The sequence below is a fragment of the Acartia tonsa genome, chromosome 14 (genome assembly GCF_053477335.1).
Source record: "Acartia tonsa isolate MP-2025a chromosome 14, ASM5347733v1, whole genome shotgun sequence".
Classification (NCBI taxonomy): domain Eukaryota; kingdom Metazoa; phylum Arthropoda; class Copepoda; order Calanoida; family Acartiidae; genus Acartia; species Acartia tonsa.
Genome location: NC_137273.1, coordinates 29,343,969 through 29,366,610, shown reverse-complemented (window position 1 = coordinate 29,366,610; position 22,642 = coordinate 29,343,969). Strand labels below are relative to the sequence as shown.

General features: G+C 32.9%; 1 protein-coding gene across 1 annotated transcript in view; it reads left to right on the top strand.

Moving 5' to 3' along the window:
• smo (smoothened, frizzled class receptor) overlaps positions 1-22,642 on the top strand; it is a 64,094-nt gene that overhangs the window by 16,046 nt on the left and 25,406 nt on the right. Inside the window, exons 12-30 of the mRNA XM_080148836.1 lie at positions 377-460; positions 844-961; positions 6,770-6,863; positions 8,655-8,747; positions 9,215-9,288; positions 9,807-9,865; positions 10,804-10,926; positions 13,261-13,360; positions 14,354-14,442; positions 15,348-15,408; positions 15,944-16,013; positions 16,586-16,669; positions 17,527-17,601; positions 18,902-19,009; positions 19,618-19,711; positions 20,046-20,098; positions 20,449-20,505; positions 21,368-21,472; positions 22,109-22,311. Of these exons, the coding sequence (XP_080004962.1) occupies positions 377-460; positions 844-961; positions 6,770-6,863; positions 8,655-8,747; positions 9,215-9,288; positions 9,807-9,865; positions 10,804-10,926; positions 13,261-13,360; positions 14,354-14,442; positions 15,348-15,408; positions 15,944-16,013; positions 16,586-16,669; positions 17,527-17,601; positions 18,902-19,009; positions 19,618-19,711; positions 20,046-20,098; positions 20,449-20,505; positions 21,368-21,472; positions 22,109-22,311 (1,744 nt within the window). The remainder of the gene's footprint in view (positions 1-376; positions 461-843; positions 962-6,769; positions 6,864-8,654; positions 8,748-9,214; positions 9,289-9,806; positions 9,866-10,803; positions 10,927-13,260; positions 13,361-14,353; positions 14,443-15,347; positions 15,409-15,943; positions 16,014-16,585; positions 16,670-17,526; positions 17,602-18,901; positions 19,010-19,617; positions 19,712-20,045; positions 20,099-20,448; positions 20,506-21,367; positions 21,473-22,108; positions 22,312-22,642) is intronic.

The following is a 22,642-nucleotide window of genomic DNA, read 5'->3' as shown; positions in this document are numbered from 1 at the left end:
ATCTTCACTGTAAAGGAAAACAATATCGGTTCAGCGGTTAGCGAGATCCTTCGGGACAGACAAAAAAAACGCTTACTACTTTATATAATAGGATTACCTTTCAAGAGAAAAATAATATTTATTTTCTGTTTTGCTTCAAAACCGATTAATTGGAATTGGTTCTCAGCCATACAGAAAAAAAATCATGTATAGCATCGAGTCATAGACAATTTTCTACGAATAGTGAAATGAAAATTCATAATATTAATACCAGTTTTGGTATCCCGGGCGTTCGGTTCCTCGGGGCCAACAAAATCGGAACTTCTCTTGTAATTTATCCTTTTACTATTCGCGGAAAAGCTGTCTATAATACGATGCGATGAATAACTATTTTCAGATTTATTACTTTTCGCTGGCCGCTGGTGTATGGCTTGGCATACTATCATACACATGGGCTGTCTTCTTCACCAGTAATTCCAAGGTGAATAGTTTTATCAAAGGATATCAAAGCTTTTTGTTGGGGGGGGGGGAGGGAGGGGAATTGGGATACTATCATACACATGGGCTGTCTTCTTCACCAGTTATTCTAAGGTAAACAGTTTTATCAAAGGACGTCAAAGCTTTTTGTTGGGGGGGGGGGAGGAGGAAGGGGGCTTGGCTTAGGATACTTTCCGGGAAGATACCCTGTTTAGCGGTTAGCGAGATCCTTCGGTACAAACAGACAGACAGACATCGTTCTACTTTGTACTATAGATATTATAGGCTTTAAATGTAGTCATGTTAAAAAAAGAATTTATTGGAAATTAATCATCTTAGAATAATAAACTATTTGCGAAACTATGTTTACTATCAAAAAAATTCTAGGTTAAAGAATTGATATCACCAAAGCGAGCCTACTTCCACATGGCAGCCTGGAGCATTCCCGCCATTCTAACCATCATCATTCTTGCCATCAACTTAGTTGAAGCTGATTCTGCCTATGGTAGGTTCTTGTTCTTCTTTTACCAGGGATCGTTAAGGATAAGACAATGGACGATAAACTGATGTACATTCCCAATGATAATGAATAAGATTACCCCTACTGTAGATTAAATCATTGGTGGAAATGTTTGGACACTACCAGTTTTTTAGCTAACCAATCAGAAATCAGCCTTAAGGTTTCTGAGTCAACGAATAAGATTGAGTTGTTATAAAACTTTGGGTACCCGTGTAATTAATAGCCCAATGTACCACACTCCATCACTGTGTTTCAACCTTAATCCTTATAATAAAGTAACAGGATGTTTGTCTGTACCAAAGGATCTCGCTAACCACTGAATCGGTGTATGGTTCTCCTTTTCATAGTAGGCAGCTTTTCATAGGTCCAGGGAAGGTTTATAAATATTTTGGGGGAGGGTACCACGACCCACCCAAGAGAAATCGTCCCTAGAAAATCGCTAGCCGCTAGTTTATTTATATAATGGTTATTTTTCCTTGACTTTTTATAATTCTATTATTATTAATCTTATTTGAAAGTGATAGAGCGTAATTTGTCCATAATAATATCTTTCTATCCTATTTGTTAGTTCAAAAGTGGAACTTTACATTAAAGGAGTATTTGCACGAAATACATTTAAACTTGAATTTGGTAAACTGCATATTTTTTCCTATCCAAATGGTTAATAAAATATATTTATAAGTCATATATTTGAAAAAATATCAAGACTTGAAAATCGTATTCTTGTGATATATGCAATTATATAGCTGGTTTATTTTCACAAAAAGAGCATGACAACTAATTTAGTGATGTCTAATTGCTTGCTATTTATTGTAATACAAAAGGGGGGGGGGGGGGTAATGCAACCATCTCGTAATCAATGATTAAATGGCACTTAGAATTCGAATTTCTGAAATTTTGCATGAATAATCCTTGGTAGGTCTATTTTCCCTAAATCGAACAAAAAGTTGGAAAAGTAACGGCTTACAGCTGGCGGCTCAGCCGTTTTGCCATTTTTAGGCTATCTCAAGAGCATATTAGTCACGAAACCTATCTCCACATATTACTTTTTGTCTCTTAAAACCTTATAAAACGGTACTAGTAATTTAAAAAATGGTTATTGCTATCATTTAACATGAGTTAAACCAAAAATATGTTATAAAAAGTTGATTCCTACGTAATTAATGATGAATTTGCCCTAAAAATAGGCAAAAAAAACGGCTAAACGGCTGAGCCGCCAGCCGTTGCTTTTCCAACTTTTCATTGATTTAGGGAAATTAGACCTACCAAGGATTACTCATGAAAAATTTCAGATCGAAATTCGAATTCTAAGTGTCATTTTACCATTGATTACGAGATGGTTGCATTACCTCCCCTCCCCTTATACAAGTTTTATAGTTTACTTGTAACTTATGTCTGAAATAATTTTTCTGAAATGCACTCCATGCAACTATCCCTTTCAGCGTTTTGTAATTAACTGTACCTAAATTAATCCTTAAAGCCTTTTTCCTTTTTCTATTTAATGTTTTTCATAATTAAGCTCCTATTTAATGAATCTATTCCTAGTTTCTAATGAAATGATTTTTAGTATAAAAGCTACTCTATAATTCGAAATGTCCGTCCGTCCGTCAGTAGTTTCATGATTTTCTCGACTCCTATTCAAAATAGGCGGCTGAAATTTTCAGGGATTGAATAAGTTCAAATTCTGCCTTCTTCTATAGAGTTTCCTTGAGATTCGATTATTGATTATGGTGCTAGTTCGATTCCTATTTTTTTAAGTTTTCATGATTTTCTTGACTATTATTCAAGATAATTGGCTGAAATTTTCTAGGATCATATAAATTCACTTTTTACATATTTCCACAAGATTTACTTCATGTTTGGGGCGCTGGAACGATTCCTAGATTTTCACGTTATACATTTAAAAAGATTTCGTGATTTATTTCAGTTTAATATTTTTAATGACACTGCTCTATAGTTCATTTATGGATGTTTTAATTCTTGTTTAATGATTAATTAAGAGTTAAAAGATAAAATTAAAACAAAAACAAGTTCCAAATAATTAAGGGGGGGGGGGGTTATGCAACCATCTCGTAATCAATTTATAAATGACAATTCGAATTTTGATCTGAAATTTCGCATGAGTAATCCTTGGTAGGTATATTTTCCCTAAATCGAACAAAAAGTTGAAAAAGTAACGGCTAGCGGCTCAGCCCTTTAACCGTTATTTGGCTATTTTTAGGGCAAATCTGTCATAAATTACATAGGAATCAACTTTTTGATACATATTTTTGCTTTAAATCATGCGAAATGATACAAAAAAACATTTTTTGATTTCTAGTACCAGCAACTACCGGCTAGTACCGTTTGAAAACGTTTTGGAGCGGAAAAGAGTATTATGTGGAGATAGGTTTCGTGATTGATATGCCTTGAAAATAGCCAAAAATTGTCTGAACGGCTGAGCTGCCAACCGTTAGTCGCTACTTTTCCAACTTTTTGTTCGATTTAGGGAAAATAGACCTACCAAGGATTACTCATGCAAAATTTCAGATCATAATTCGAATTCTAAGTGCCATTTATACATTGATTACGAGATGGTTGCATTACCCCCTCCCTACCCCCCCTTAATTAGCACCAGCTTTTTAATTTGCCTAGAAACTATTTATTTGGCTTCTTTTTTAATCTAATTGCGCCGTATTAGACTAAACCTGAGGAAAAATAAAATAAATAAAATTTATCTTTTTACATAAAACGCAGGGACGTCCAATTGGTGGGGTGGGTGGGGGTAAATGGGTGATCCCCCCCCCCCCCTCCCAAATAAAAACCTTAGACGTCTTTGGGTATATTATAATATAAAGATTAACCCCTCTTGATAAAATGGATAATTTTTTATCGTTTTTGAAAGCTTTTCAATAATTAGGGTCTGTCCGTCCCTAACGGATAGTTCTTTTCCTTAATCTCTATGTACATGTTAGAATTGTCCTATCTATTTAAAACTTTGTATAACTTTTCCTATACCAGTTAGTTACGATTTAGGAAGTGTAGCAACTCCATAATGACTATAAGGAGGTCTATACCTCTATTTAAAAAAATGTTGATTTATAACTTTTTGTGTGCACTAATTATCAAATTCATTTAATTTGTGAGTAATAATTCCTGGAACCACAAGGTATTAAGTATAAGTAAAGCATCTCTATAATCAAGTATTACAATAGTGCATGTCCTTAAACAGTATCTTGTATTTACGCAATTTTGCAATTATGATGAACAATTTTGTTCTGCTTATTAATTTCTAACACTCTACAAGAACTAATGTTTATTTGTCCTTCATTCTGCATTTAGAGCTTAGCTTTTATGGATGTTGTCTTCCTTGTTATCCAAATCCCTCAAGTCTCGTATTATTTAAGATTAAGGTTTCAAGATTATTAATGAATCTAATCAAATAGGATAGGGAATCAAGATTAAAACCAATTCTTTGGGATGTAAACTACCATGTGTTTTTTTTATGAGAACTTTTTTGAAAAAAATTTTAACCCTCTTATAGTTATCAGAATTTAATGATTAATGACTTATTTTCTTCATTTTTTAATGCAATTAATAGAACAACAAAAAATATTTCAGTTTTTATTTAAAAAGTACAGCAAAATCTAAAATTCAAAACTTAGGTGTCAACATCTAAAAATGGATTTAGCGCATTTTTCTTATGCTCAAATATTCAACCTTTTGCAAGAATGGCTACTAAACACTTAAAAGTTGAGATATAGAGCTAAAAATGTATACAGATACTATCAAGGACATGTATTAGAACATATCAAAGTTTGAAGGTTATATCTCAACCAGGAAGGGAGTACTGGCCCCCCAAAGTCGAATACAGAAAATCCAATTTTTTTCTTGCAGAGGGTAGAAGATTTAGACATAAGAAAAACGCGCTAAAACTATTTTTAGATGTTGCCACCTAAGTTTTGAATTTTAGATTTTACTGTGCTTTTTTAATAAAAACTGAAATATTTTTTTGGTGTTCTATTAATTGCATTAAAAAACGAAGAAAAATAGCCATTAATCATTAAATTCTGATAACTATAAGTGGGGTAAAATGGCTTTCAAAAAAGTTCTCATAAAAAAAAACACACTGTAGTTATTATGAAAAGGAAGGGGGCGGAAGTGACACTTTTTGAAACCAAAACTGAAAGTCAAAGAAACTCAACTAAATAAAGAGTTACAGCTCTGAGATTTGACATGGCAGTTGCTTTATAGAGATACAAATTGAAACTGTGAAGAAACGGCGGTGGAACTGCCGCTCCCGCCGAAAACCGCAGTTTTCAGCCTAAATTTATTTATGCATTTTCTCGCCAAATCAGACAATTTTCAATAATCTAAGATAAACTTTCTTTTTCATAAAATTTCCCTTATATTTTCACATGACATTTGAAATATTTCAAATATGTCAATATTAAAGTCGCAAGTTTCACGTGCAAATATATTGAACGGCATCTTACTTCTAGCAAAACCACAATTCTCTTCTCCTGCATTAGCAGCCTTCCACTTTCCTGTCGTTCCTTATATTTGCATTTGGAGAGAAAAGGCAAAACAATTTCGGCGAGAAACAGCAGTTTTCGGCGGGAGCGGCGGGTCCACCGCCGTTTCTTCACAGTTCTATATTATACCTCTTTAAAGCAACTGCCATGTCAAATCTCAGAGCTGTAACTCTTTATTTAGTTGAATTCCTTTAACTTTTAGTTTTGGTTTTAAAATTTGTCACTTCAGCCTCCCGTCCCCCCTTTTAACATATTATTGAGTGGTCTAAATCTATGTATTTTATAATTTTAGGGGAGCATCCAGGGAGTAAGGGAGGGGACAATGGGCAATTAATTCAATATAAGAGTTTTCAAAGAAAGTGCATGAAATCCAGTTTAATCCAATAAATTTGTAGGAAATTATAAAGGGATTGTTAATTGAATAATAGATTTCCATAGCGTCATGTAAAGGGAAATCACAACTTGTTTTTGATGAAATATATTGAGTTTTTTTGGTGTGATTTTTATATTAAAAGATTATTGGACCCGGCCAGCTGCAAGCAAGAATATGACTGCCCCTTTTTATTCTGTTTATTTCCCTTGCCCCTTGCCCCCACCTCCCTTCTCCCTTCTCTCCGTCTGCTACATTCCAAACTAACACAACGAGTGTTTATTTCCCTTCCCCCCACTTCCCTTATTCCTTCTCCCCGTCTGCAATATTCAAAACATACATAACGAGTAGCGGCATTCTATGCGCAAGTCCCCAAACTCAGTCAGAAACTGCTAAATTCTTGCACATTCCCTTTAAGCCAGTCCCCAAAGTCTGAGACTCCTAAAAATTGAATATTCGATTTATTGTCCCCTCCCTTACTCCCTGGGAGCATCGCTTTTACCCCACTCATTGTACATTCTTTGGGAGAGGGGGGGAGCATTTTTCATTTTCATTAACTGTGCCTAAATTCACATTTTAATAAATGACTCTCTTAAAGGCTTTAGTATCAATTTATCTAATAAATATAGATAGTCAAGATAAACAATCATATAATTATACCAACAGCTTGACACTGTAGAAACAATGTGACCACATTTTTGGTTAGAAAGTGTAACCTTTCGTACATTTTTATAAGTCAGCTTTGAACAGTTTAATTTCTTAGGGTAAATTTTATAATTTCTTTTCTTTTTACCGGTTTTGAATTAATATTTGACTATAAAAAATTATTTTATTGGAAAGATTATTGGGTCGAAATGACCGTCTAGGGTATTAAATCTATTGACTAACCCGTGTTTTTTTTTATTTTAGGTATTTGTTTTGTTGGCTATACCAACATGTACGCCAGAATTCTCTTTCTATTTCTACCTTTCCTCATATTTATTGCGTTCAGCGAGTATAATAGGTAAGTTTTACACTCAAGTAGCACAGCTACTCTTTAACTAGTAAAAGTTTGAAGGTCTGCTTTTGAAAGTGAGCAACTATCTAGTGCTATCACTAATTTACTAATGTATTATATACCTAATTATTTTTCAACTAGAAATTTTTTTTGAAATCTGCAATAATTTATAAACTTAAAGGGCGAATATAGGTTTGATATGATATGAGCTTATTTCAAGCGTGCAATTAGATAGATTATAAATAACTTAAAGGCATTGACATATTTAACTATAAGTCCGTTTCTAGCCTAAAACCGAACTGATTCGTCGATATAATTACGCCATTTCGCGTAACTAGTGTGGTTCCCTAAGAAATCCAAACATCCCTGCATCACACAAGGCTGCGTCGGAAGGTTGTATTATAAAGCTTTTGTTCAATCATAGTCATAATGAAGACGAAAGGAATGGGGAAAAAAAGGATGCTGCAACTTTTACTTTTGATCAAATAAATTTTTCATAACATAATTTTGTAAAAGTACATTGAAAAAGGGAGGGCTGAAAACTAATTTAAAAAAATATTTCAATATTAAAATATTATTTTTGTTTGCTAAAAGTTGCATCATGTTTGTGGGCTCCATAGGGTAAATATATTTTACATATTATATATTTTTATATAAATATATTGTATTCATCATGAATCAATCTAAAATCTTAGTAGAGAAAATAAATTTAAAAACTTAATATTTATCTTTATGATGCACTATAAAGCAAAATTTTTGACGCTATCAAAAATTTGAATAAAATAGTATATAATTAAAGAAAACTAGTCAAAAAAAGTCTTGTAAAGGGCTAAAATAAACGATTTTGTAGGCCATCTGATTTATTATATGTTCAATTGAAACAGAAAATTGCAAAATCTACTTAAGGATTTTTTTGAATTTTTAAATTTGGCATAGATATTCTAAAACTATGTAATGGCATCTTTGATATAAGCTCATATCATATTGAACCTATATTCGCCCTTTAAACGAAGATTAGAAATTTAAAACTTAGACATTATCAAAATTCCGGTTTTGTCATTAATTTTAAAAGAAGAAAAGAACAGAAATGTACGAAAGAAATCAGCTATTTTTACATGCATTTATAAAGAGACGACCATGACGCCCGCCTGTTAAAATAATTCAGTTTTTGAACTTTTTTTAGTCGGAAATGTATTGTATTTTTATCTCGGCTATACAATACTATTTATTATTCTAGTTGAAAATGTATTGTATTTTATCTCGGCTATACAATACTCATGACTGTATTTATTTCCGTTGGAAATTTATTGTATTTTTATCTCGGCTATACAATACCCATGACTATTTATTTATTTTAGTTGGAAATGTATTTTATTTTTTTATCTCGGCTATACAATACCCCTGGCTATTCATTATTTTTAGTTGGAAATGTATTGTTTTTTTTATCTCGGCTATACAATACTCCTGACTATTTATTATTTTTAGTTGGAAATGTATTGTATTTTTATCTTGGCTATACAATACTCCTGACTATTTATTAATATTTTAGTTGGAAATGTATTGTATTTTTATTTCAGCTGTACAATACTCCTGACTATTTATTATCTTTAGTTGGAAATGTAATGCAATTTTATCTTGGCTATACAATACCCTTGACTATTTATTATTTTAGTTGGAAATGTATTGTATTTCTATCTCGGCTATACAATACCCATGAGTATTTATTAATATTTTAGTTGGAAATGTATTGTATTTTTATCTCATGTATACAATACTCCTGACTATTTATTATTTTAGTTGGAAATGTATTGTATTTTTATCTCGGCTATACAATACCCCTGACTATTTATCTGCCAAAGAAAGTGGTAAAGTTAGATCTACAATGATAAGGTAATTATTATTCAATCCTTGTATCAAGTAACATGATGTCGATCTGTCTCTCTTTTTGTACCGAACGATCTCGCTGACTGCTGATCCGGTATGGTTCTCTTTTACAATTTAGATTTTCATAGATCCTGGGAAGGTTATAATTATTGTCTTTCACAAACAAAAATTAGAATTGGTGGGAGGGGATCAACTTATCCCCTTTCCTCTTCATCAAGTGTCAATAGAGGTCTGTAGGGGCGTAGCCGCTTGTATCTACAAAAGTATGTGTTCTACAGTAAAGCTACTACACAATTCTCTTTGTTTTTCCGGCAGTCAGTCTGAACGCTATGGGGGAAATGTTATTTCTCGGCTGCTATTCAAGATATGCTCTAGAACTTACTTTGTCGGTTAGTCCAATACATGATTTTATGCGATTTTATTGTCATCCTTTTCAATTGACATTTTATAAACTTTGTTGTCCTTTTTTTTAGAATGAGCGTGTTCTCTGGTATCTTGGCTTTCTGTGTTCTTGTCTCATTTCTCTGTCAAATTTATGAGTTTACAGGTAAGGCAAATTCCAGTATGGATTCGAAACCGATTATTATCCTCTGGATTTGAACCGGTTCTGAGCAACACTGAAAAATCATGTGTCGTATCGTATTACAGACAATTATCCATAAATTTTAAGATATTATAAAATTAATATACTTTAACTTTAACTTAAATTAATCTTGATTTTTTTATTTTACTATCCGCGGAAAGTTGTCTAGGATAATACGACGCGTTAAATATTTTTAACGAAAATGTATCAATTACAGTTGGTAGGATTTTCATTGCACTAATAAATAATTCATACATTTTCGCTTCAAATATGAAAAATTATGTATCGCTTTATCGTAATATTTCGGTTGAGGTACCCTCCCCAAAAATAGTTATGCGCCTTCCCAGGACCCATAAGAAACTATACTATAAAGGAGAACCATATTGGTTCAGTGGTTAGTGAGATTCTTTGATACACACAGATAGTCACACAAACAGACATCCTGTTACTTCAGTATATAGGATTATTAATAAAAATTTTAGGTCGAGAATCTTGGAGTAAGAGTCTACATGATCTTGTTATTTGTGAATTAAAATCTCAGGTATTAATACACTATATCAGGGGACACTAGGCTGTATATTACACCTAGTCCTCAAAGCTTTATAATAACGTTTTCTTATTCGTTGGCTTAACAACTTTGGGCACTTTTGAATTTTGATTTTTTGGTATTAAGTTGAGTGCTCGTTTCAGCTACTAATTTTAATTTATAGAAGGGGTAATTCTAGGTATCATCATTACGAATGTACATCAAAATATTGACCATTTTCTTATCCCTTTAGATCCCTGATACAATATATTCTTACTAGCGGCTTCGCCCCTAGCCTCTAGAGGCTTTGCCCCAAGAGGTTTGATCAAACTATTTTTTCGTATTTTAGATTTAAAAAGAAATTTTAGGGGGGGGGGGTTGATTTTTTTTTTTGGGGTGGGGGGTAATCGACCTCACTATTTTAATTTTAGTTTTAAAAAGAAAAAGAAAAGAAAAAAATTTTTTGGGGGGGCGTTTTCATTTTTGGGAGGGGTATGAGAAGCTACCCTGTAAAGGAGAACCCGATCGATTCAGCGGTTAGCGAGATCCTTCGCTACAAACAAACAGACAGACAAACAAACAGACAGACAAACAAGCAAACAAACAAGCAAACAAACAAACAAACAAACAAACAAACAAACAAACAAACAAACAAACAGACCAACAAACAAACAGACAGACAAACAAACATCGTTCTACTTTGTATTATAGATTGCAAAGGAGGGAGTGGACACTGGACTGTAAATTACACTAGTTCCCAAGTTTTATAACCGCTTTGTTCAGATGAATATTTAATCCTAGCTTTTTGATAGATTTAAAAATTATTCATTAAGGTTGCGTGATTTTTAACCATAGATTATTTTGATGAAATGAAATAGGTATACCTAAGTCTAAAATATTTTATTGCAGCCTGTTTTTACTGCTTTTTTATTAAGATTGTGTTTTTTGTTCAGATTTCAAGTGAAACATCAGATTATTGTAGCTTGGCAAATAAACCAAATCCACTGGTGGTACAAGTCCATATTATATCAGTCTTTCTGGCCTATGTACTAGCAAGTACTTGGATATATACTAAGGTAATAATCCTCAGAGATGGGTTTTTGAAAGATGCCGCGTTTTTTCGACAATTTTTTCGACATTGATTGAATGAACGAAGACGATGGAATTTCAACACAGAGTATACAACATAAGAATTTGAAAGAAGGTGTATCAACTTTTTTGCTTTTTATTTAAGATAGCTAGCCGGTTCTTTCAGTAAGTAGTAGATGTAAAATTTTTCATAGAATTCAGATATGCAATCGGTTTTTTTGTAGACCTCTTATTTTTAAAGTAATTTAAGTTTAAAAAAAAAATAATTAAGTCGGTTTTAAGGTACTAAAACGCAACAAAATAAAAGAAGAAAATGGCCAGTATTAACAAAAATAGTAGGATCTTTAATTTGACACCTTACTTTTAAAATTCTGTTGAGTAATTATTGAAAAAATCTTTTTTTTTAACCTCGGTTTAATAAAAACTTTAGACCTAAATATTTCTCAAACAGACATAAAAAAACATGGGTTCATATATACCTTTAGAATCAGAAAAATATTACGAATCTATTCTAAGCAAAATTGAAAAAGTTTTATAAAACTATAATAAAAAAAAATAAGTTTATTTTAAGAATCATAATTTTCGGCTTTAAAGGGTTAGCTTGAACCAAACCTGACAAAACCTAAACAAAAGACAATGCAATGTAGCAGATATTTTTTAAACACAAGAAACAATAATGTATTTTTAACTGCATTGTTTTGAAGTTTATAAACAGACTGATGCATATTTGTTCATAATTTTTCATTCTTTACATGTTCTTTAATATCACTATATTTATTGTAGTATCTATTGTATATATTGTATGAACGTTCTCCTTTTTTTCTGGCAATTCTATAGGTTAATTTTATAGTTTAAGCTTCCCGATTCGTCAATTTTTGCGATTTGTGATTGGCTAGTTTAGTAGTTACAATTCTTAAAATAAACTTTTTATTTTTTCTATTTTTTATTACAATTTTTTTAAACTTTTTCAATTTTGCTTAGAATGGATTCATATTATTTTTCTCATTCTAATGGTATATATGAACCCATATTTTTTATATCTGTATGAGAAAATATTTAGGTTTAATGTTTTGATTAAACCGAGGTTAAAAAATAGATTTTTTCAACAATTACTCAACAGAATTAAAGATCTTACTATTTTTGTTCATACTGGCTATTTTCTTCTTTTATTTTGTTGCGTTTTAGTACCTTAAAACCGACTTAATTTTAAAAAAAAACTTAAATTACTTAAAAAATAAGAGGTCTACAAAAAAAACGATTGCATATCTGAATTCTATGAAAAATTTTACATCTACTACTTACTGAAAGAACCGGCTAGCTATCTTAAATAAAAAGCAAAAAAGTTGATACAACTTCTTTTGAAATTATTATTTTAGCCATTTGTATAATGTCTAATACAACTTAAATCCATTTTCGCTGCATATTTATTAATGCTAAAATAATAATTTAAAATTTTGAATTCTCAAGTTGTATACTCTGTTAAAAATCTTATTTCATCTTGAAGATCAATGCCCCGTACGATTTTAACAGAGTATTCAACTTGAGAATTCAAAATTTTAAATTATTATTTTAGCCATTTGTATAATGTCTAACACAGATCTAAAAAGATGCATTATATTATTATATTTATATTATATTTATTAATGCATCTTTTTAGATCTGTGTTAGACATTATACAAATAGCTAAAATAATAATTTTAAAATTTTTAATTCTTATGTTGTATACTCTGTGTTGAAATCCCATCGTCTTCGTTCAATCAATCAATGTCTAAAAAATTGTCGAAAAAACGCGGCATCTTTCAAAAACCCATCTCTGGTCCAGAAACATATTATATCAGTCCTCTTGGCCTATGTACTAGCAAGTACTTGGATATATACTAAGGTAATAATCCTCTGGTACAAGTCCATATTATATCAGTCTTTATGGCCTATGTACTAGCAAGTACTTGGATATATACTAAGGTAATAATCCACTGGTGGTACAAGTTCATATTATATCAGTCTTCCTGGCCTATGTACTAGCTAGTACTTGGATATATACTAAGGTAATAATCCTCTGGTCCAGAAACATATTATATCAGTCTTCCTGGCCTATGTACTAGTAAGTACTTGGATACTAAGGTAGGTAAAAGGCAAGGACGTCCAATAGGAGGGAGGGGGATAAACAGGCAATACCACTCCAAAAATAATTGATTTGAACTCCTCCCCCCAACGAAAAAATGACAAATTATGATGAGGTAATTGGCCTCCTGGGTTAAAGAATTAAATGGGGGGGGGGGGATTGTTGTCGCATCTTTCCTGATATTCTTTATAATTTTTAGGAATCAGTTTCTAGCTGGCGGCTGTTTGCAGGACAGCTGATGACGAGAAAGAAGGCTGACCGCCCGATTAAGCTCAAGAAGCATGAAATGATTGCACAAGGTAAAAAAAATGACTACAAATCCTAATTTTATATGATAAGCAATAATAAGGGGGGATCGGAACTGACACTTTTGCGTAAACATTTGGTGGCATAAAAAGTTTGGGTTCTTTTATCAAATCTTAATTAAATTTGCTTGTTGAAACTAGCAGTGTCTATACATATCAACCAATAACTTCAATTACCTAAATTTAGCTTATCATCATTTTGGATGTTAAGGGGGGGGGGGGGGTCGGATCTGACACTTGCGTCAACAGGGAGCATAGGCTTTGTCTTGGGAGTGAGAGGATAGGTTATTATAGAAAAAAGTTTGCTTTTGGGGTGTTTTTTTCTTATATTTAAAAAAATTTTGGTTTTGGCCTCCAGGTTCAGGTGCTGACGGGCCTCCAGGTTGTCTCTGGACAGGTAAAAATGAAAAAAAAAAATTATGAGTTTGAGTTCAACTTATAAAACAAAATATGCATTTTTTATCTTCAAATATGTTAATAACATTCAAAAGGATGCATATTTTGTTTTATAATTTGACTTCTAACGCTTCAAAAAAAATTTTTTCATTTTTTCCTGTACAGAGACAACCTGGAGGCCTGCAGCACCTGAACCTGGAGGCCGAATCCAAAATCTTTTTAAATATAAGAAAAATACAACCTAAAAGAAAATTTTTTCTTTAATAACCTTTCCTCTCACTCCTAAGACAAAGGCTATGCTCCCTGTTTACGCAAAAGTGTCAGATCCGACCCCACCCCCCTTAACATCCAAAATGATAAGCAAAATTTAGGAAATTGAAGTTTGATAAAAGAACCTAAACTTTTAAAGCCAATTAGAAAACGTTTTTATTAAACTTTGGGTACAAGATTAATTTACAACCCAAGGTTTTCCTTTCTCGCGATTTTTTCCTATTTCTTTTTTGTTACAAGGTTAAACGATAAAAAATAATTTTAGGTTTTATAATACCTAAGTACTAAAAAATATCAAATATATTTATATTTATTTTCTAGCTTATGGGAAAAGAAGGCAGCTGGAAGAGACAGGACGCCTGTCATTGACCTTACAATCTGTACATCCAGATCCTGTTGGTATCTACCAGGTATAGTTTTATATTTTTACACGGAGCATTAGAAATATTAGTATGAACATTATTGGATGTTTTATTGGAGGATTTTTGTTTCTTCATGGTTACACTAGCGGCTCTGTATTCTAAAAATTGTATAGCCTAAAACCATATGTGAAGCTTTCCTGAAGTGGAGAACTTCAACGGTTTAGTAGTCATTGAAATCTTAATATTCAGACAAAAAAAAATTTTACTACTTTTTAAAATAGGATTCCAAAAATTCGAAAAGGGAATAGTAGCTTTCGCTAAGTTCCATAAAATTGTGAGTAAGATACCAGTCAAATGCGCTTATTAGGTCAAACTGTTTTGGTCCTTGGAATATGCATTTAATTATACTATGCGTTTGGTCAACATTGAGAACAGTTAGACTTAATAAGCGCATTTGTCTGGAAGCTTGCTCACAATTTTACGAAATATTGCGAAAGCTACTATTCCCTTTTTCAATTTTGTTCGTTGATTTTGAAAAAAAAAACAATTTTAATGGTTATTGTTAAAAACATGCTTCCTTTTTCCTGACCTTTCCCACTTTCTCTCCTAGAGGCTGGGGGTTGAAGCGACTTGGGATAACAGAATGTCTGACTGTCTACATATTGTATTATAACTATTTTTTGGATAGTACAACTACCCTTCAAATATTTTTCTTTATTTTTTAACATCTAAAATTGGAAGTAAGACCAAAAAAGGCCTAAAATTACCATTTCCGCAGGGTTTTCTTACTAAACCTAAAATAAATTTTTTTTTTTTACATTTAAATGTAGTAACTATAGGACTAGGCTTATGTACCAAGTTTCAAGAATCTAGCTCAATATTTTGCTCACGGTTTAAGTTTAGATGTCACCCCCCTCTTATAGAATAGTTTCAACATTTTGTTTACTTTATAGGAGGGAGAACAAAGTGAAGACGCAGTGAGTTCAGATTGGGCCGCTGCTTTACCCTATCTAGGTAAAATAATACAGATATAATTGTATTTTAGTAAATAAGTACCTAATTAGAGAGGGAACATAGGACTTATTTTGGCACCCAATTTTTTATAAACACCTTCTCTAATTCGTTGGGTTAAAAACTTCAAATTTCATCCTTATTGGGTGGTACGTGTCTTTAGTGTTTAAACTTTTCCACCAATAATTTTGATAATTAAGAGTGTGGGGGGGGGGGGTATTTTTATTTTGAATTTATGTTCCTTTGTCGTGCTCCTTTAGATCCCAGTTTATTAATTCTGAAAGAAATAATTCGAAAAACAGATATTAATTTTTAAGTATCGCTTCGAAACCGGATAGTATTCGGTGGATTAGAACCCTTTCTCATTCGTACAAAAAAATTTGTCTAGCATCGTATTATATCCACGAATATAAAAATGTATAAAAAAAAGATTAAAACCAGTTTTTTTCGGTATCTCGTGGCTAATAAAAACTTATTTTATATCCGCGGAAAGCTATTTATAATACGATGCAAGAAATAAATATTCTTTATTTTTCAGTACAAAGACGCGGAGCCGGCTGTGGAGCGGAACAGCTGGGTCTCGTAGGAGCTGCAGACAGTCACAGCAGGAATAATCACAATCATGGCTTCTTCATCTTTCTTGCGGCTACAGGACGCGCGCAAAACCAAGAAGAACAATTGCAACTAGTTTTATTTATTAGTATTAATTTGTACCTGAATTAGTAAATACTAGCGGCTGTGCATCTAGAATCTAGGGGCTAGAAAAATGACTTAAAACAATTTCAAGACTTAATGTAAAAAAGAAATAGCCTAAAACAATTACAAAGCTTATGTGAAGTTTACCTAAAATAGAGAACCCCAATCAGTTCAGTAGTTAGGTATTGATATCTTAAGCTTCAGACATAAAATCCTTACTACTTTGTATAAAAGGACAAATGTCCACCTTTTCAAATGAATCAAAATGATGCATATTAATATAAAATGGATTGTTATATTTTTGATAGGTTGTCTGTTTTGTATTTAAGATTTATAATATTTTATATTAAACAATTAGGTAAGACAAAACCTTTAATTGAGAAAATAAGATTTATAAATATTTTTAGAGGTTCATTTTATATTTGCCCTTAAACGAAATACACCATTTTGGTGAATAAAAATGAATTTGTGATTATCTGTGTAGAGCAACTTCTGCCATGAGCAACAGAGACTCAATAAATACAAGTATAGCTAGCAGCAATAATTCTGTCAGCCTTTGGAGTCACAGGTAACTTTTTACTTTGGGTATCAGTGTAATTAATAGTCCAATGTCCCCTCCCCCACCCTGAACAATTGTACCTGGGTATATTTTCATTCTTCTGTCATGAGCAATAGAGACTCAATGAATACAAGTATAGCTAGCAGTAATTATTCTGTCAGCCTTTGGAGTCACAGGTAATATTTTACTTTGGATACCAGTGTAATTAACACTCCACTCCCCCACCCTGACCAATAGCACCTGGTATATTTTCATTCAAGTATAGCAATCATTCTGTCAGCCTTTGGAGTCACAGGTAACTTTTTACTTTGGGTACAAGTGTTATTTATAATCCAATATCCCCACCCCCACCCTGACCAATAACACCTTTTCATACAAGTATAGCAAGCAGCAATCATTCTGTCAGCCTTTGGAGTCACAGGTAACTTTTTACTTTGGGTACCAGTGTAATTTATAATCCAATATCCCCACCATGACCAATAGCACATGGTATATTTTCATTCAAATTTAGCAATCATTCTGTAAGCCACTGGAGTCACAGGTAACTTTTTACTTTGGGTACCAGTGTAATTAATATTCCAATATCCCCTCCCCCACCCTTAGCTAATTTTACCTGGTATATTTTCATTCAAACCGATCCTCTGAATTAGAACCGGTTTTCAGCAATACTGAAAAAAGTCATGTAGACCATTGTATTAAAGAAAATAGTTCACGAATATTTTTTTAAAAATCACTAAATTGATACCTATACCAGTTTTATTAGTCCAGGCCTCTAGCCTTATTTCTAATAATTTTAAATTCTAATATCCGCGGAATGCTGTCTACAATACGATGCGATAAATACCTAACTATTATTGTGTTTTTAGATTTGGTTGGGGTGACTCGAGTAAACTCCATTCTGCAGCAGATAGCCAAAGTTACAATATGTCAGACATTGAAAGGTAAGAGAAAAATATTTCTCGTATTCATTCGAATCCGGTGGAAAGGAACCGGTTCTCATCCATACGAAAAAACTATGTCTAGCATCGTATTATATCCAGCTTTCTACGAATATAAAAATGTACAATCATAGGATTAAAACCAGTTTTTTTAGCCGGGACCTTCGGCTCCTCGGGGCTAAAAAAACTAGTTTTAATCTTATAAGTGTACATTCTATATCCGCGGAAAGCCGTTTATAATACGATGCGAGAAATAACTATTCCTTATAATGTCTTACCTCATTAAACAGAGAAATAATCTCTTTAAGCTCTTCACAACATACTACTTAGTTTTTTACCTATGACTTAATACAAAAATTGATAAGTAGGGGGAAGACGATGTAAAAAAAACTGTTCCAATCCTGAGCTTTAAGTTACATCAATTTATGGAGGCTTGCTTTGCTTTTTATGAGTGTGCCTCTGGTCATCTAAAATAAAAAGAGTGCATATATTTAAAATAAATTGAAAATATAGGGTTTGGGGCTGTTTTTAGCTTTATTTTTCACCTTAGGCTAGGTTAGGTTATATTGGTAACAGAGTAGTCCTGCCGGGTTAGGGCACCGAAGGTATAAGCCTCGTAGGGTAAGGGCCCCTGCAGATTGAAAAAGGGGTTCTGTGGTCGCTATTAGGAAAATCACTATTTTTTTTGGTGCAAAATTTAGAATTGAGATAGTTATTCGTTTCGTTGAACCCTATTTATCTAAGGGGGGGGGGGGGAGGAATGCAACCATCTCGTAATCAGTGAGCAAACGGCACTTAAAATACGAATTTTGATCTGAACTTTTGCATGAGTAATCCCTAGTAGGTCTATTTTCCCTAAATCGAACAAAAATTTGAAAAAGTAACGGCTAACGGCTCAGCCGTTTAGCCGTTTTTTGCCTCTTAAAATCCATAATCAATTACGTAGGAATCAACCTTTTAAAACATATTTTTGGTTTAATTCACGTTAAATGATAGCAATAAAATTTTTAAAAACTTCTAGTACCAACAGCTACCGTCTAGAACCGTTTGATAGCGTTTTGGAGTGGCAAAGAGTATAGGCAAAAAATGGCAAAACGGCTGGGCCGACAGCCGTTAGCCGTTACTTTTCCAACTTTTTGTTCGATTTAGGGAAAATATACCCACCAAGGATTACGCATGCAAAATTGCAGATGGAAATTCGAATTCTAAGTGCCATTTGCTCACTGATTACGAGATGGTTGCATTAAACCCCCCACCCCCCTTATATTTATGTTGCCATTTTTAATAAAAATATTTATCTTAGACTTCAAACCATCTACGATGAAACTGTAAAGAAATCTAAGAAGCGAAGCAAAAGACAATTTTTCAAATCTCATGCACAGAAAATGCGACCATGGAGTAGGCTTAGCAGGTATTAGTAGGGATATTAAGGGATAAGACAATGGCCGATAAATTAATGTAGAATGCCAATGATAATACACACAATTACCCATTTTCTAAATATCAGTTAATGGTTGAAACGTTTAGACACTCAACTTAACGAATCAAACAATCAAAATTAAACAAAAGTCCCCAAAGTTGGTAAGCCAACGAATAACAAACGTTATTATAAAACTTCGAGGACTAAAGTAATAAATAGCCCATTGTCCTCTTATTTCCTGGGTATACCTAAGTAGTTTGGTAAATGGAATTTGTTTCTAGCAGACGAAGATTATTGTTTATATTTTGTTACATATGATTCAATACAATAATACGAGAATTTGGACGAAGTTATTTATCCCCAAGCAATGCTCTATCCTAATAATTTCCATTATTTATTATTTATAGCTGACTTATTTTGTGGATGGTATGAAAAAGGACTTGCAGCTAGCTCAAATAACTATACCTCCTTTACCCAATCTTCGCCTCCTACTGGATGAACGAACGGACTAAAAAATTAGGTCCATATTAAGAAGCTAAATTGACGAAAAATTTTCCTCTGTCAATAAATCCACGTAAATCTTATATCCATTGAAATAGGCAAGGAAGTACAGCTAGTGGACGAAGTACACAAACCTCCCGAAGTAACAGGGGCGCAGACACCACCTTCTCAGAAAGCTCAATTAATTCGCAGGTAAACAGGGAGTTTAAAGGATAAGCTAATGGGCGAATTCACCCCCAATTATGATAAACAAAATTACTCTCTTTCTCCATGTTATACTTACTACTTAGTGGTGGTTAAAGATTAAATACTAGTAGTTTCTACCAACCAATCAATATTTTATAAAAGTATACAAAGTTTTTAACCTACGAAGGATAAAACGTGTTTTTTTTTATAAATTTGAGTAGGAACCTGTACAATTTAAAGTTTAATGTCTCCTCCCTCTCAAGAAAAATACAAAAAAATAAACATTTAAAATACCTATGAAATAGTTTTATTTATGTCTATTGAATATTTTATGTTTCAGATATTGCCCGCTATAACATTGGATCCGAATAAGCTTAATAGTAAATATAAAAGGTAGATTTTAGACATTTAAATGATTCATACAAGTTTTGTCATCGTGAGTTTTTAAAAAGTTTTTATGTGGCACTTTTTTAGACAATCTGAGTCCAATTTTTACTTTTTTAGCAGACCTAGGAATTCTTAGCTGATGTTGAGAAATATAATTACCCTTTCTGTAAATTAAAATCATAGGATTAAAAGATTTGATAAGAGTACTTGATGTATTTTAGCTTAGTGAACTGTTTTAATAACTTTGAGTATGGATATAATATTTCAGTAAAGAATGATTTATCTTACATTGTCCATTGGCCTAAACTTTTTCAAAGTAATTTTAAATCATCTAAACCAGTTTTGTCTTTTAGCAGATCTGATTACAGTGTGCCTAAACCCGGGCAAAGCACTGATTTTGGTAAACATACCAGGTTAGACTTTCATCTTATTAAAGTAGAAGTATTATTACTTAAATAAATCTATAAATATAGATGTATAACTAGATAACTACCGGGAACCATTTCTTGGGGACCTTTTTCGTATGCTATCAAATTTTCTTCTGTTTGTAGCCACTTTCCCGGCGCTATCGTTTGATTTTCAAAGACCCAATTGAAAGTCGGCACAGGTTTTTAGGGGTGGGGACATACAGTTATTTATTTCCTTCTCCTTCTATTGTTTTAATTTAATATTAAGATTATTATGTACTAAAATTAAATTAAACTTTAAGCTGGCTAAAATAATGATCTCCTTTACCCTATCTTCTCCCCTCCTACTGGATGAAACAACTCACCAATAAATTATATCCATGTTAGAAACAACACTTTTTCCCCTGTCATAATATCCATGTAGATTCTACATCCATTTTTATCAATTACGTTTGAGTTCATAAGTTGCACAATGCACAGCAATAACAAAGTAACAGGATGTATGTATGTATGTTCATTTTTATGTCCTATAGAATCTCGTAAATGGCTGACCAATCGTACTAAAAATTTTAGAGATTTTAACATTGATCAAGGAAAGGTTTTAGGCTATAGACTTGTGGGTTGCACCACCCTAAAACCCCCCAAAATACTTATTTTTGGTGCTTTGTGACCTGGCGAGGGGAAAGGGGGTAAACAAATAGCTTTAAACCAACCCATTACTTAAATTTAGGAAATAAACCAGGGGGCATATGTAAAGCTTCCCTAAACTTGAAAAATCATACGGTCCAGTGGTTAGCGAGATCTTTATGAACATACAAAAAAAACCTTCTTTGATTTTGATTTGAATAAAATATCTTTTTATTATTAGGGATATGAGATTGGGAAACACAGCTGAAGATCCTTCTTTCAAAGAGTTGGAGGAAAAGTTAAAGAAACTGGCGGATATTAGCAAAGCAAGTCTCAATAGTGAAAGGTAATATTAGATACTTATAGATTCGTAAACTTTGTTTTATTTTATTTAGAAGACATTTTAATTATCAATTCACCAATGACATATTTTACTTTTAAACAATTCTAACCCCATTAAATAAATTGCATTCCCTTTTTTCATATTGATTTTTAACTCTATGCATAGAAGCATTAGCTTTCAACGTCTCTAGTATGACACCATACACACGGCATGTTTACCTTTTAATATAAAGTTTGGTGCAATTCGACTTGCACTACGAAAATTCATCCAACCCGTAGTTTTAACTTTTGAGAAACATGCTATGGCTACTGTAGGCGTTCCAACCCTACTTTACATCTTTGGGATATCTCATTCAAGTAAACACCGGCGGCTACGCATTTATAGCCATCTTTGAGCACTTTATTGAAGTGCGGAGAGCGGAGGGGGGGGGGGGGGAGCGACTCGACTCGACTCTCTCTACTTCTCAAAAATAAAAATATTTTTATATGGTCGATATCTCTTGGGAGGGTTCCTCAAATAACTTTTCTTGGGCCTACAGGAAGATTCATTTGGGTTCAGAGGTTTGTGAGGTCTTTTGCTACAAACAGACAGACTGACAGAGATTGTTCTACTTTATATTAAAGTTATTTATTACTTCAGAGACCAGCCTGATTCAAAACCAATCAAACAAGAACAGACATCTCCAAGGCTTGGGGAGCTGAATCCTGTTGGTTCCAGTGTATCTGTCTGTGTCCAGACTTCTCTACCTGACCTCACCATACCTGCAGCTAACCTGGACACCTGTCATAGTTGCCAGCAAACTGGTAGAGCAATAGTCGTGCAGAAAAATACTACGACCACAGGTTATCTTTTACTTTTTTACTTGAGATAAATACTTTCCTCCACCCCATGGATCTAGTGCAGTTAACGGTAATCTGTTCCTGGGAACGATTATCTACAAAAAAAATTTGGATTTTAAAAGGTACCATGAATTTTTTATTCCCGCACATCGTTATGAGCTGCATGAGGGTACGTTATTTAGTAAAAGCTTTTCCCGATTATCGTAGGCCTTCTTATTATGTAGGCCTATAAAGTTCATAGATTTTTGTAGACAATCGATCCCGCGAACATTTTACCGTGTACTGCATGAGATCCAAAATTTCAGTTCGAAATAAAAATAGATGGTTTTTTTAC